The sequence below is a fragment of the Hirundo rustica genome, chromosome 1, assembly GCF_015227805.2.
Source record: "Hirundo rustica isolate bHirRus1 chromosome 1, bHirRus1.pri.v3, whole genome shotgun sequence".
NCBI classification, from domain to species: domain Eukaryota; kingdom Metazoa; phylum Chordata; class Aves; order Passeriformes; family Hirundinidae; genus Hirundo; species Hirundo rustica.
In genome coordinates this window covers 97,334,719-97,351,314 of record NC_053450.1, presented here as the reverse complement: position 1 = coordinate 97,351,314, position 16,596 = coordinate 97,334,719, and the positions used below count along the sequence as shown (strand labels likewise).

General features: G+C 37.3%; 1 protein-coding gene across 3 annotated transcripts in view; it reads right to left on the bottom strand.

Annotated features, from left to right (window-relative positions):
• Positions 1–5,139: 5,139 nt before the first annotated feature.
• Positions 5,140–16,596, bottom strand: part of SLC9A3 (solute carrier family 9 member A3) — a 62,607-nt gene continuing 51,150 nt past the window's right edge. For 2 of the 3 annotated variants that reach the window (XM_040066109.2, XM_040066131.2), the window contains exons 12-16: positions 16,121–16,250; positions 15,431–15,607; positions 14,772–14,847; positions 13,242–13,355; positions 11,631–11,878 (exon numbers count right to left, since the gene is read on the bottom strand). In XM_040066109.2, coding sequence (XP_039922043.1) covers positions 11,631–11,878; positions 13,242–13,355; positions 14,772–14,847; positions 15,431–15,607; positions 16,121–16,250 — 745 coding nt within the window. Of the gene's footprint in view, positions 9,299–11,630; positions 11,879–13,241; positions 13,356–14,771; positions 14,848–15,430; positions 15,608–16,120; positions 16,251–16,596 lie in introns of those variants that run through there. The other variant, XM_040066119.2, reaches the window with a different exon arrangement.

Here is a 16,596-nt window from a genome sequence, read left to right as displayed (position 1 = left end):
CTGTCACAACATCTGATCTTCTGGTCACTGGCTATTCAAACTCATTATTCCACTCCTGAAAACTCGCAGTGTTGCTAACAGCTATAGATATTAGGAATCTTCATGAAATCTAGCAAAAAGGGTCTATTGGTCACACTCAGTTGCTTCCAGAAAAGTAACTGCTTGTCTCTTCACATATTTACCAAATGTTTACCAAAAGTACCATTATGTTCCTTCAAAATAGATTTTCTTTTCTTCTAGACCTGTCCAGAGTGTGTCCAGATCCAACACAGCATGAAAAATTCGTTCAGTTTCTTTCCAGGTGGGAATCACCAAATGACCTGAAAGTTCTTGAAGACATTAGCTAGATGCTGCAATGTATGGGGGAAGGCAAAAGAGGGGAAGCCACCACTTCCTTTTCCACCATAAGAAATTAGCTGTCTAGAAGGGTAGTGATTACATTGAAAGATATATCATAGGTTAAACTACCTCTGTACTCCTGTCTATTTCATGTTAGAATTAAGCATTGTTCTAACATTAAGCAACACGTTCTAATGGAACATGGTCATTAAGCATTGTTCTAACATCATGAGCCAAACCAGTTTCTCGTAATTTCAAAATTGCCATTTAAAAAAAGTCTAAAATTTTTACAGTGCAAGCCAGTTAAAGAAATAAAACATTCCCAACAAAGGTTGTCCCCTAATAATTTGTATAAGAATTAGAGTTTCTTAAAAAGGCAAATTTGTTCCAAAACAAGAAGGAATTATGCAATGTAAAAATTGGATTAGGAACAGTAAAAAGTCTTGCAGCAGTGGAAAAATGGATTATCTTCTGTCCAAATTAGATCTGTTTTTGTATCCATATGGTAATCATTGTGTATATTCTCAATATTTTCCTTACTCTTGTATAATAAAAACTGTTTCACTTCAGCTGTTTCTTCAGCTGTGTATATTCTCAATATTTTCCTTACTCTTGTATAATAAAAACTGATTCACTTCAGTTGTTTCTTACGCACACTTACATCTCTTGTTAGACCATTCATATGCTAATGCAGCCAAAAAATCTATTTTACAATGCTCCAGAAAGGTTACCTATCCCCTGTGGTTCAGTGATCACTCCAATGATGAATGTAACCCAGATCTTCCATGACACTTTTGGGTGTTCTGTTTGTCCTGTGAAATATATTTCTACGGCAGACCTACCTGTGTTATGGTATGAGATTTTACAATCATCTTACATTTGATGCTCTCTAACATATCTGTGTCTCAGATATTTTTTAGGTCAGCATTGTGGCCTCATTCCTCAGTGACAGGACAAAAGGAAACGAGTTGCCTCAAGAAACAAGAGGCTGCAGAATGGAGGTTTTGATTGAGTAACAAGAATAATTTCTTCACTGGGGAAGGGTTGACACTTCTGAATGCTGAAAGGGAAGTGTTTGAGTCACCATCCATGAAGGCATTTAAAAGACCTGGACATGTGATTAGGGACATGGCTTAGTGGTGGACTTGGAAGTGTTAGATTAACAGCTGGACTCATTCATCTTAAGGCTCTTTTCTAACATAAATGATTCTATTATTCTGAATCTATGAATTCTGTGATTCTATGAATGTCTGAATAGCTTCATTATCTTAAGAAATATAGGCACAGTTCAGTGCATTAAATTTAGGGTTGTATATTACCTGTCAGTTTGATCTGGCTTTTAAACATGTCAAAGAGGTAGGAGTTTGTTGGAGTGACATTATAAATAGTATTACTGAAACTTTTATCTGAAAAGGCTAATTGACTAAATTATAATTGCCATTTTGTAATGATGCTGTTATCCTTTATGCATGTCAGGTGATGGATAGAATTCACCAGTTTTAAGCAGAAACAAGTTTGGTGCAGGTTACTCTATCATGATAATCCCAGCAACTCAAAACGTATTTCTTATCACACACAAAATCTGAGCAGATGGCAGATTGTAAATCATGTGTTGTAAAACTAGAGAATAGTTTTCCTTTTAGAACTTTTTTTTTATTATTTTTTTTATTTTTTTTTTCCCAGAATCTACAATGAAACTTAGATTATGAGACATGAAGCTCATCTTCACACACACAAAGGAGCACAGAGAGGACAGTGATAGTCAGGAAATCCTTATAACTGAATAAGAGAAACTGCAGCACTCTGATCTGACTTCTTCCAAGCCTGATACAGGAGGACAATCAGCCTCATTGTCTGTGTGATGAAAGCCAACGAGGTCAGTCAAGTGGATGGGCTCTCTGTATTGCCTTACAGACCAAGGAAGGTTACCTGCGGGATAGGTCTTCTGCAAGATATTGTATAAGATACTTTGAATAGGAAGCAAAGACAGGGAAAGGGGGAGATTAAGGTGTTTTGAGGGTGAACAAGAGGAACAACAGTAAGTAGACAGAGAAATAATGGTATTTAGGGGTCTGCTTGCATGTGAACAGGTTGCTTGCATGTGAACAGGTTGTGGTCAATCTGCTCCTCTGGTCATGCCCTTCAATTGGTCGATGCATTCTATCCTGTCTTCTTATCAATATCCATTTCTATTTCCTGGGTGAAACTCTCTCTACTCTATAGAGTAATGTTCTGAGACAGTGAGTATAGGGTGATTGCAAGTTGTACAATCATCACATTGTTTCTTGGTACCTTACTGCAGTCACCACATAAGTGAGTTTTATGTCTGTGCTGGCTTGAAGGCAAAACCAGCAAGAGACTCCAAGTCAGAAAAAACTATTTAACAGGAGAGAAGGAAAAAAAAAAAAAAAAAAAAAAAAAAAAAAAGGTAAAATAAAATAAAATAAAACAAAACACATGCAATGGTACAAAGGATCACTGACAGAGTCAGAATACAACCTGAAACCGTGGTGGTAGCAGTCCAGATGAAGTGGTCTTGTTGAAGTAGTGTTCCCACAGAAAAGGTCTGTTAGCTCTTGTCCTCTGGGAATCCAGTGGGTAAGGCTGCCTGTGCTGTCCCAAATCCCAGATTATATCCAGGTGGGAATGCTTGGCTCGTCCCCCTGGGCAGAGCATCTCACAATGGGCTGATATCATTTTATCAGTCTTGCAATGGGTCCTTGATTGCCCATTAAACAGAGATAGCTCCCGGAGGGAGTAATGAATCATGCAGCAGGGCATTGATGGGCCATTAACAGAAGATAGTCTGGAGGGAGGGGACAAGGGAAACACTGCCCAACATAGTTTCAACAGCTCATGTAGATGATTTGGGCACGTCTTACATTGTAACCTAGGACAATGTCTTTGTTAAAAATTCTGTGCTTTTTTTTTTTTTTTTTTTTTTTTTTCTCACATCTTGGGTAGTAGATCCAGGATTATTTGTGACTACAATATTTGGTATTTCTACTGCTTTTACACTGAAGGAAATGTTAATATTAAGATGTCAGCTAAAATTGTGCATTATAGAGTTATCCTTTGAAAATACGTATGTGTGGGTAGGAATTCAGCATTGGTTACTAGCCAGGTGATATTGGCATGTTTTGCATCTCTCTACATTATCCTCCTTTGAGGTCAGTTTTACCCATTTCAGGTTTCATTGTTTGTATCGTGAGCATTCATATGCACACACTTAGCCCACATGTGGTTTTTTCCCATTCTTAGTTACTCACACCTTAGCAGCACTTAGATCAGTTTAGATCCTTCTGCTTCATATTTTCCTCATTTCTCTTTTCAGTAATGAGTAGAGCTGCACTGCCTTCCAGGATCCCTTTTGTGCATGCACACATATGTGGTGGTGCAGAACTGTTTTATTAGGTTTTTATAAGAAGTTTATGTTATGGTTCATTTCACTGTATCCCCAATGTTGTAACCCTTTTTGTGTTTTCTGTATAACAAGGTGTTTTGTGTCAGTCCTCCCACCCCCCACCCCCCCCCCCCCCCCCCCCCCCCCCCGCCCCGAGGCAGCTTGTCTATCACTTTGAGGAGCCCTTCCAGGTTGCAAAATCTCAGGGAGAGGGCTTCGGGTGATAGGTCCCCTGGGGGAAATTCCTTTAGCTCTGGATTTTAGTGGTCCAAGGCTTGGGGATGGGCACACCTTGTTATCCCCTGAATCCCCTGATTTGTTGTCTTGTTTTATCCTCCCTGGAACCCCTCCCCCGCTTATAAGGGGTAGGAGGGAGATTCAAAATCTCTCAGCTTGGAGCCCGGAGCTCTCTGCTCCTCAGCTCTTCAGCTAATAAACATCTTTTAACCTGCTAAGCTGAGAGCCAGCCTTTTCTCTTCTGCTGCTGTTGCTGTCACGACACTATTGGGTCCAGCTGCTAAGCTGAGAAGCCGAAACGAACTGGGACCTTCTGTGGCTGTGTTGACCCGAGCTAGCCAGAGGTCAGCTCCCGCCCGGTGCGGGGACGGAACCAGACATACACATATGCTTCCTGAAAGCACTGCAGTATTCAGCAATGGGTCTGATAAGCCTCTTCCCTTGTTGATAATGCATGGAGGATCACACTTTAAAATAAACTATAAATACCTCCTAGAGCCAGTAGGGTTTTGTGTTTATCACTTAGCTTTCCTGAAACTTTGCTGAAACTGATGAAATAACTTTCTAGGACTGGTCAGATCTTTGCTGCTATGATGTTGAATTGCCTCAATCCAGGCGCATAATAATAATAATGAGATGCTATATGTCATTTATGTAAAATTTAAATTATAAATAATTGTTATGATTATATATCTATATATAACTTGACAAAATATGTGCCTTTCTGCTCTATGGATGGAAATACTGGCTTATAAAGTCAATTGGAATTCTGTCATTTCCTACAGTGAGGCTAGAACTATACAAAAGTCTGAATGAGTCTGATCTACTAGTTTTGTTGCTGCTTTTAGAGATTTGTGTTTTATAAATGACATGAATTATCAGCAGTGCTCTATTGTCTTTTTAAACTTTGATTTGGGAGCAGAAATGCATACTTCTCAGAAGTCTTGAGTGCAAAGAGTCTTTTCTAAGTGTAATAAATAAATTATTCTCTAAATCACTTGCCAAAGCAGTGTGATTCCACCAAAGTGATACAATTTATTGCCAAATTTCTCATGATGATATACTATTAAAACATTCCTAGAAAGACATTAGCAGAACAACTTGACTTGTTTAAAAATATATTAAGTAAGTTGACACCTTTTGGAAAGTACACACAAGTATCTCGAAACAACAACACTCCAAAGAGTGACAATTTAAGGCACGTGATTATATTGCAACCTTTGTTACATAAATGTCTGACTAGATCATGTATTTGTAATACATAATTTCATATATTTCAATAGCTAGGTTCACAGCTCAGAGAGACAATTCATCTCAATGCAGGCAACACTTCTGGGCTTTTTTAAACATTGCTAGATCAGAAGGCAGCATAATAAACATTGTTAAAAAGAACTTTATTCATGGAGCAAAATATGTAGAACTAACATCAAATATTTCTTCATTTCATCTTTTTGCATCAAGGTAGGCCATAGTTACTTATTAAATAAATAGCAACTGTGGAACGCCCAGCTTTTCTTTTTCTGACAGAGCATGTCACAAAAAAACTTAGAGACAAAGTTTTCAGGGAAGTAAGAACTGAACTGGCCTCACCAGAGGTGAACGAGTTGTCAACTGATCATTCCAATCTAATAAGAGCAAAAAAAGCTGATACTTACAGCCATATCCTTAGCAGCTCTGAATTTATATTGCTGTGATAGAAATTAGTGGTGCTTGACTGATTAAAGCGTGCTGAAGAAGTAACTAAATACTTTCAACCCACAGGTACGCATATCACAGGAAATGTGAACGTACAATGAAAGAGTATGCAAACAAAGAAAAAAAAAGTACGACAAGTGATCGACAGTTATAACCTGCTTTTTTGTCCTGGTGGACACTGGGAGCAATAGCCCTTGACAAAAAAAAAGGAACTATATAATCCACTATTTTATAGCTATTGAGTACATTCTCAAATGTGGAAACTGGGGATGTGAAAGTCCTTTTCATCACATTTCAAAGTGAGAAATTATGACAAACAAAACCTTGCTGTAAAATCAATTCTACTAGAAAATCCCTTCCAGGGGCGTAAGAGCTTCAGGAATTATGCAAGATATTCCAGGGAAAGGTCTCTTCAATATTAGAATGGTCCATTTTATCCTTCATTTGTTCAGCTGTAGTGATGCAACATATAGAAAATGCCTAAGGCCTGTGAAACAGACAGCCAAGCCCTTTGTATATAGTCTTCTCACTTCTGTTGTTTGAAATGGTGTGATGTTTCTCTCTATTTTATTACACTACATCCCATAGCCCCCTCAAAAACATACAGGGTCCTGCTGACTTGTCAGAGACTGCTGTGTTTGTAAATACAGTGGTGTCTATGGATCCTCTTTTCTTTAGCCTAAAAGCTTACAAGAACAATAAAAACATATCCTGTGATTTTTTAAAATTGCATACTCTTGTCTGTGCAACATTTATGTGGTGAAAACTCACATCTGTTGATGACAATTTACAAATGTGTCCTTGAGGTAGCCTGTACAATAACAGATTGATAATGGTCTAACAAGCATGTAGAAAACAGTCCACTGTGTGGTTCTCTTTCTGACTGCAGCACAGCAATGATCTCCGTATGACACCAATAAGAAATGAAAGTTTTACTTCAAAGCCAACACCTGATGAGCATCTTGCCAATTTTGATGTTGGTACTTCAGCGTTATGCTATGAGACAGGGAGTTAGATTTTTGGCACATTGCACTTCACCTGTACTAACACTTGGGATCAGTCATGGTCCTGTTACACATCTATGCCTATTACTAAAATACTTGTTTCAATTATAATATCTAGAACAGCATTAATATGCTCTACTTCATCAAAATAATATGTTCACATGTACTTGGTTTCACAAAAACTGTATTTAAGTTATTGAATTTTAACAATGATGGCGATGAAGGTAGGTGATGAAACTTTCCAGTTAGGGACACTGATTTGCATCGTTGCCGAAGGTGACAGCCAAACAGGCAGCTGCTTGTGAGTTGATACCAAAAGAACCACTTCTCTGAATCTAGCCTCTAGAGGTGTACGCTTTGTATCTGTCTAGGTTTGTGTATGGTATTTGCCATTGCATCTCTGCAATTCGGATCAGCCTAACATACAGTTTTATCATACAGGACAAAGATGGAAAAAAGATGTGGGCATGGGTTTTCACACATTGCTCCACTCTTCTTGGGTGTCTGGGTAAATCTTAGTTTTGATATCTGACAAAATAATCTCAAATCCATTCAAAATCTGGGTAGGTAGAGTGAAACAATCAGTAATTCCTATAGATAAAGTAAAATTTACCAATAAAGCTGCTGTCCAGGATCCAGTCTAAAATAATTCAGGTGCCTCCCTGAAAGTGACACCTCATTTACAAATGGTTTACACTGATATCAAATAGAAAGTAGGAACAGAGTAGGATCACAGAAGTGGGTAAGCACTCTCCTTCTATTAATGTCTTAGAACCTTTACAATTTATACCACTGAAGATTTCAAGCCAAAATTTCAGGACTGGAATTATCCAAGGTAAAATGGCCAGAAGACCATACACAGGCATGTAGTATTATACATCTATGAGAGGTCTAAGAGTTTTCACTTTTATTTAATCTTCTTCTGAGTTGGCTTTCACTGATGTCTCCAGCTGTCTTCAAGGTGATGTAGATCTAATTCATAGGCAGTGTCTAGTGCAATCATAACTATCATTTGACAGAAATCCACTGACAAAAAAGAAGGACATTCCTCGTATGAGTTGGTATATACATGCACAGTAGCCAAACTGCCTCTGTACAATACTTTGAACCCCCAACATCCTGAGTCTTTGTGGCACTTAAACCATATGGCAAAATGCAGAACACCATCTGAGAGACCACTATCCTGATCAGCTGTTGAAAATGATACATAAATTACCAGGGTAATCTAACAGTATTTGGAAGGTATCTTCCAAAGCAGCAGTAAAAATGACAAATATTTACACTTCTGTCTGAGTGAAGCTATTTAAAATAGAGCAGCTTAATTAAGAATATTAAATTAATTGCCTATGACCACACAAATGAAAATTCTGAGCTAATTCTGGATGTCCGTTTATTCCAGTGCTACTGAGTTGAGAGGGTGAAGGTGAAGGAAAGATATGGCCCTCCTGGAGTACTTGATTAAATTTCAAGATGTTGGGACTTTCCCTGGTTAAGTTTTACACAAGAGCCAATATTCCACAATTACTCAGTGACACAAATATTCAAGAGGAGGAAAATATTTTTCCTTAGCTTGCACTTATAAAAGACACTGATCCATTTAATCAGAGTAGACTTAGCAGGGAAGAGGCTAACCATTAGCTTCTCCTACTTTAATTTCATATAGCATAAATACTTAATACCATTACTGAAGCAACAAGTGCAGCCTATTCCTTCAAATGTATTTATGGCATAAAGTCATAATAAACCATCACCATGTAAAAAACCACCAACATGTTATTATTTGAAAAGATTCTTGGTTTAACCCTCCAAAAATATTAGATTATTTGTAACAGTCTACATGAAAAAATAACAAGGAGTCGTAATTCCCCTTCACTATGCACCCTTTCATTATGAATAAGAACTTAAAAACGTAAGCGCAGCAGAAAAGCTCCAGTGTTTCTGACATCACAGGACCCCACTCCCTTTCCATTTGAAGCCATTCTAGAGAAGATCCTATGAATCAGTAGATTGCTCTCTACTTTTACAAAAGCCCTTTATTCACCTTGTTCTTTCAATTAATTCCTGGCTCACAACTGTGTTTCCTCCTGTTCCAAGGAATGTGGAGGTACATGGCAAGATGCTGGAAGAGATGCCAGCTTCTGAAGCTTAGGGTGATGCAGAGGTTTTGGCCTGTGGAAAGAACGTCGGCTTTGTACGCGTCTGGCTGCAGCAGACCTGTAATTCCCTTCTACATCAAGCAACATTTTCTTCTCTTGTGGCTCTTTCATGTAAGAGTCTTCCAGCCCTTCAAACATAAGCAAAGTATTCTCTTCTTGTGAATTCTCTGACTTGAAGCTGACTTCAGAACAATAACCTGAGTTTACTGTCTCTTTGTTATTCATATCTGTACCCGATTCCCAGAAGAGATCAGGTACATTTGGGTCGCATGAAGCAATGTACTCAGAGACAGCAGAAAGAGGTATATTCCCTCTGTTTTCCAATGAAGAATAGTTTTGTGTCCAAGGCATTTGAAGACAAGAGGGGAAGAAGTGGAGGGGATTCACTGAAACACTTCCATTTTGGTTTAGTTGATCATCTGAGGAGGAGTATTCTGTCATTTCAACGTCATGGTCCATATCACCTAGAGTGCACAATTAAATAGACACATTTGTTTTCCATCTGTACACACTTTATCTGTTAGTATGCTGGCTACTGGGCTTTGTTTTTGGCTATTTTTATGAAAGTCTTATGAAAGTGAGTGTTTTAAGATTTTTTTTTTTACCCTGAGGAACACTACTCTCTATCAAATTCTATTTTGGACAACCTGAAGTGAATTAATTAAAGTTCTTATCCTTGCTGAATGTCAAGCAAAACTTAGCTCAGTGTTTAGGATGAACAACTGCCGGTTTTAGATAGTTATGAGATTAAGCCATTGTCTGGTCAATGAGGTGTATCTTTATCTTGAAATAGTCCTGATACTCATCAAGAAAGTATTTCAGAAATTTTTGAAACAAATTGTATTCTTTCAATCAAGTAGCAGAGGGTTTGACTCCAGGGAGTAAACCTCTTATTGATCAGAATCTATGATCAGTTTTCTGTATTCATTTGGTATGTAGAGAAACAATATTTTCATTCTTGGCTTCCAGTTTCCATTGTTTTTTAAAATCTTTCAATTGAAATCTTAGTATCATTCTCTTATCGGGAGAATTCTGTTAAGGAGATCATTCAGAGGTCTGTTTCAGACAGTTGTCACGGTGTATGCTTATTAGCTTGGGAAATCTAACTTTGCAAAAACACTTATTAAGAAACACAGCAGTCAAAACTCCAGTGATTTTGACATATCAAAGATACCCACAAATAAACTTACACATACCACTTCCTAATAATAAAGTGATTTATAAATTAAGCAATCAAATGGTGGAAAAGAACAAAGGCTAGCAAGAAAATGTTCTGTAGGTCATATGCAATATTCTGTGATAATGTTCTCAGTGGGGAAAAAACGTGAAGAGAATTTCAGTGTAGATAGGTGTCAAGGTGAAATTTTCCTTTTGGAATGCTGCTCATTGTTCACACTTTTAATCAGTATATTGGACTGTAATTCACAGTCTTTTAACTAATCCTGTGTTTATTTTAAAACATCATTTAAAAAATAAACAAAGATGCATTATTAAGAAACTGAGTACTGAAACCAAACACAGACCTACAGACCACTCCAGTAAAGAAAGTGATGTGCTTCCTCTAATTACCCTTGAACTAGTGCATCTTCTGAAGGGACAGAAGCCAGAAAAGAAGAAAAACTGAACTTCTCTATTTCTTTTCAAGTGAAATTCTTTTTTATGTCAAAATTAGCAGTATTCACTCTTAGCCTGAGGTATTTGTCTGAACAAAGTGTCATCAAGCAGCTACAGAATACTTTCAATTCACTTTTTTTGTTGATGCACAGAGGACACTAAGACACGTATTTGTGATGACAGATTCCAAAAAACGTGTATTCACATTGACACTGACTTTTTCCTTTCATTGCACAAGCCCTGTAGTGCCATGTGTTCTATTCTATTATAATTTCTGAACTGTGGACTTGACCTACCTCATTTGAAGCACTGCCTGACTTGATTATAGAAATGAAGGCTGATTTTATGGTGTGGAAAATTTCCACACAGCAGAAGTCAAAGGGCAACTTGGGATATTAACTTAAACCACGGGTCAATTTAATTTTAAGCCTCTAACACATTAGAAGCAACAAGTTATTTGCTGCATCAGGAAGCTAAGCCTTTTTCTAGTTTCAAAAAAAGTTATGAACTAAGATAAACTCACAGTTTAAGGATAAAGCTCTAAATAGAATTCTGCTTCTCCACAATTCTGTTGTGCAGTATCCCCACAAGTAGACTGATGCATTTTAATAAACATCATTCATTTTAAACTCCTTTCTTATGTAACTTAATGGTAGATCAGTAGTATCGCTGAATATTTGTATTGTTGCAGCGAGACATTTTTTCTTCCTGGACACTGGATAAATAATCTGGACAAATGTTCACAGCTAACTCACAGCTCCTTAGCAATAGAGTAAAAAAATTTTATTCCTTTTAGTGAATTCAAGTACCAATTTTATCATATAGGAATGACTAACCAGGAAACCTGAAGCCTCTTGAAAATGTATGCCCAATATTCTGGTACATGGAATACTATTTTCTTGGCTTTTAAAATATTCAAGTGAAAACAAAGAGAAGGACCCTTATCTGCTGTAAAAGTAGCAAGACATTGGACCCCAAATAGTTGAACAGCTCTTCTGCAGAAGGAAAATAGAAAGATGCTTTGTTAATTAAGATGGAGGGAAATAAAAGATATTTAGCTGTACAACGAGATCAGGAAAGAAAGAGATTTTCTGAAAGAAGAAAAAACAGAAAAATAAGTTTACTTCTCAGGATTGATAAGAAGTCTGGTTAAAAATAAAGGTGATAATATCTTTTAAAATATTACATATGTGTTGATTCTGGGAGAAAAGATCTGGGTTGGTCCTCAGGGCCATCTGCTAGCAGGAAGGAATCTGTTGATTTATTGCTGAGCCGGATTGGAGTTAACCGTCTGAAGTTGTCTGGAGAATATGGGAGCTGCACTCGGGCCCTTTGTGATGGTACCACTGTGTCTTCACCAGATAACCATGGTGAGAACTTCATGTAGATGCTTTGGTCATCATCAGCTGAAAATACTGGGTTATCAATTCCTAAAAAAAAATTTACGGGTGACAAATAATCAAAATGAATTCTTGGTAATACAGCAAGATGCTTTATAAAAGGAGAAGGGCTGCTGGAAAAAATAGGCTGATACACTGATATGCGTACAACTAAGTCCATAGACCATTACACACACATATACCTTGGGTTTTGCTAGACATATATTGGATTTCAATTAAAGAGAAAAATTGGTTATCACATCAAATTTGCAATTATCTTAGGGACATCTCAAGACAAAAAATAAAATCAGTAAAAGAAATAATCAGTCCACAAGTGTAAAGCAAGCGGGGGAAAAAGCACAGTTTAAAATATCTGCAGAAAATTAAAATCAAATCCATAAAAAATAAATAATATATGGGAAAAAAAAATCCTTCACCACTCCATAAGCAGATGAGCGTGAGGTAGCTATGGCAAGCCAAAAAACAGTCAAAAGTAAGATGTAGGAGCCTCTTCATACAGATATCAAGTTTGATGAGCTTTTACATAAACATTTTGCATTTTGCCACGTACTTATTTCTGTGTGCCTTTATAAATACACAAGCATAGTCATGAAATTTGTCATGACACAGTGTCATGCATAAATTGCATTTGAGGGTGTCTGCCATAAGAATATGGACACAAGTGTTTTTCTTCACTGTAAGCACCAATTACACATGAAGCAAACAGTGGCATGCTGAAAAAATTTAAACACAGAAGTGCTAGAGAGAAGCACTAAATTTTATAACTCCATAAATTATATTACATGGTTTCTGTTATATATAGTTATAAGCTTCCAATCTGGTATTTTGGAGTCTTTTCAAGTCTGGAAATCAAGGGCATTGAGTGCTCCAGAAATGCTGCAAATCTGCCCTTTTCAGTAACTTCTATAAGCCTGTAAGGATCTGATGGGATTGTGGATATAAAAGGAGAAATCTTGCCTGAAATAAGAAGAACAAAATTTATCACAATGAAATTCCAATGCAAGTGAAAAACAACTCCAGAGGACTAGTACTGACTGGTCTTGTGAGGAAAGGCAATTCTAAAATAACATTTTCTGCTGTTAGAAATAAATAGTGGCTTTAAAGCTGTTTAAGTAGTCATGTTCACAACTGATCTCCATGCCTCCATATATCCAAAAATCTTTATGTCAACATTAATATTAAGCAAATGTATTTTCAGATTGGACACATAAAATCACTCAATCCAACAACAACAACCAACCAACCAACAACAACAACAACCCCCACCCCCCAAAAAAAAAACCCAACAAACCAAAAAACCCCCAAACCAGGAAAACTAAATGCTAAACATCAGCCTTTCTAGTATATTTTTTTTGAAGAAAAAAAACCTTTGTAGGTAATAAATATTTTTTACCAGAAGGAGTATCTGTGAAATTTTGTTTCGTCACATTAGCCAGGAAATCAAGTCCTTTGCCTAGATGCAAAGTCTCATAATCATTATTTTCTTCTGATTCAGAAAACTCCAAATCTAGAGGGGGGATGGGGAAAGAAAGAAAAAAGTGCCATTTCACTAGAGATTTGTATCAGTTCTGATAGAAAATGCTATTTTCTGCTGGTTTAATGCTGTCATGGTTATAAAAGATACATCTTTAGCAAGGATTTTCATCACTTGACACAGGTTGGCATTAGTATAATGACTAGTTTCAAACCTAATGATGTCATTGCCGCGTTTACTGCAGTAGAGTAAGTATTGTAATAGTTGCTAAACCACTTGTTAAGACTGTCTTCCAAATAAACTTTTTTGGTTTTTAAGCAGATGATGACATCTCTATGCAGAGCTCTTTAACGAACCAATATTGAATGACCTAGTGATGAGTATTCAGAAAGCTCTTCCCAAGCAAAGTCGTTCTAGAATATTACACTTGGGGAGCCAGCCTGTACTGCCCCTCTAAGTCAAACAAAAATAACACTCAGTAAATGATTCAAAGAAGATACATAAGGAAAAATATGTTTGCTTGGAGCTAAGAGAGAAAAGATAAATCTGAGAAAGATAATCCCTCTCTATTTTACCTGAGTTGTCTTTGAGATCAAGGAGTTACCAGCATAAACAGAGGCAAGAACATAAATCAAAGTTAGTTCAGTGGCTTTTAACCACATTTCAGTTTTGAAGTGACACGTATTATTTTATAATTTCATTACAAACTTGTTAGCACCATCACTTCTTGCCACGTCTGACACCAATGCCAAAAAAATGGCGAAGACAGGAAAGAATTTGGGGCTTTATATGCAAAACCAAGTTTTTCTAGGCATAGTCCCCAGGCTGGTCAGCTTCTAATTACACTTCCAAGCCTGACCCATGTGGTAGATCCATTTATGAAGGGTAAAGCTGTGCTGGAACTGACCTCTGACTATGTGTTCCTTCCAAAGCTACACCCTCCTTCAGTTATATCATGCTTGCTTAGCCTCAGCTCTGATTCCAACCCTTCTAAAACAGTGGACTTTAACTCAGATAAGAATGTAATCTCAGCTACAGAATTTTATATGGCTGATGTCTCAGGCAGACATATCCTGCTGTGATGAAAAAAAAATAGCATCTCTGTGTACCTTATCCAAACAGAAGCTGAAAGTTAATTTATACTGTAGCCACTGCATTGTTGCATTGTTTTGTTTACAGAATATAAATGTGATATTTTTAAAATGTGAGCAAAACGGCCAACTAAAATTTTGTTTGTCAACCAGATTCCTAAAAAACCAACTTCTAAATTAACTAATATATCACTGCATTTAAGCATGAGCAGATTACCATTCCAAGTTATGAACTATGACTAGAAATCCCTTTTTACTATCAGATTTGCTATGGCATATCACAAAATCTTTTAGTGATGCTTTACTGGCAGTGTAGCTGGTATAATTCAGTTAATGAAAACAGTCTGAGTCTTTTTACCTTTTTCCTTCAAAGTAAAATCTTGTACTGGATTTTCTGAAAGAATGTTTCCATTTGGTATGACACTGCTATTTCTCTGAAAAGAAAACAAAAAGTGACCAAAAATGCTAATGTCATCAGATAGCAATGGCAGTGAAATGACCCCTTGAAATGATGAGTCCAGCAGAATAACCCTGAAATCCATTGTAGTCTTTGGTGGAGACTCAGTATGGATGCTACTAATTTCCCACCTACACTTCAAGTGTGTACAGACAGGGTAAAAAAAAAGAAACTTTGGCTCTTTTTATGCTGTGTGCTCCCTCTTAGTTTCACACAAATTTGGTTGAATGCTCCATGCTATAGAGCTATCCTGCAACCTCCATCCTGCAAAATCTCCCCACAGTGTTGTAGCATGGTTCAAGGTCTGTTGTTTTTTCAAGTGATCAGAAATCTCTCACCCAGAAGAAGAGTCCCAAAGCATAGAGAAGTGCAGAATGTGAGAAGAAGCCCCTTGAGTTATCTCCTAGTTTAATCTCTTCTTGCTTAGGTCCTCTAAATTCATAAAGTTCTATAGGACAGAGATAAATGCAGGACATAGGACCCTTCTGAGTCCTCCCTACCCTTCCCACCCATTGGTATAATAGGTGGCTTCATCTGGGTCCTTGTGAAAGTATTTTTACCCTTTTTTGGCCCCGGTCTCGTTTGTGGATTTTATTGAACTTCTTGGAATGGTTTATTCCTAGTTTGGTACTCTTGAAAGATTCTAAGCGCTTCCTCATTGTCCTATGGAAAATCTCCTTGTCTTGTTTGTCATCTTCATTGTGCATGATCTCATGTCGACTGTACAGGTGTTTGTGCTGTGGCCAGGAAGGGAAGACAATATTCATTTACTTAGAAATACAGATGGAAGCCCTGAATCAATGCATTCAATCAGTGTCACAAAAATGTAAACAACTCCATAAGAAAGAATGAACTAAAGACTAGTCTGAAGGCATTAATAAAACTCCCATTTTTTTTTTCTTCATGATACAAGTCCAGGAATTTTAAGTGTGTGAGAGTGCACTGTCATTCAAAGTAAGCATCTCCCTATAAGTGTCTGAATCACTTCAGCTGATTCACTTAATTTAATCCCGATCAGAACCTTTGCTGGACACAGTTCTGCATTCCACTGGCCCCAGTGATTTCAAAGGCACTAATTCTTTTAAAAAGCCATGTTCTTAAATAAGAAATCACAGAAAGAGCCTATTTTCCTCAAGGGTGCGGATTTTGCAGTGAATTCTCTCCTTTTGAGTTTCACTCCTAAGTTTTGGTTCCTATTTCCTCCTAGTTTTAGATTGGAAAACAGTCCAATGCTAGTCTCTTGCTCTCACCTCCTGCCTGGGTTTGTACAGGTACTGTTGTAGGGTGTGATGAGCGAGGGTATCTTCTGTGTCCCGGATACTTTTCCTCCTCTGCTCCAAAGCTTGCATGTCAAGGCAAACCGGTCCAGCTTTTTCTCTCCTGAAGAAAAAACCAAACAGCGGATTTTAAAATCAGTGATTGCTGAAGAGAAAGAAAAAACAGGAAGACAAGGAATGAAAAGGAGAAAACAAGATGAAGTTAAAAAAAAATAAAAAGGAAGAGTAAGAACTGATTAGATGACAATGAATGAGTAAATGCCTAATGGGAAATGTGAAAAGACCATTGGTTTCTGTCTTTCAGGTGGATGTAGCATTAATCAGTTTCACAGTTTACATGACATATGGTCTGTTCAGTGACAGATTCATCAAAACTTAAGGAAGGGGCCATTTTTTTCCTCACCCCTCTCCTTACTTTTTCTGGAACAAACACAGAAATAACATCTAGC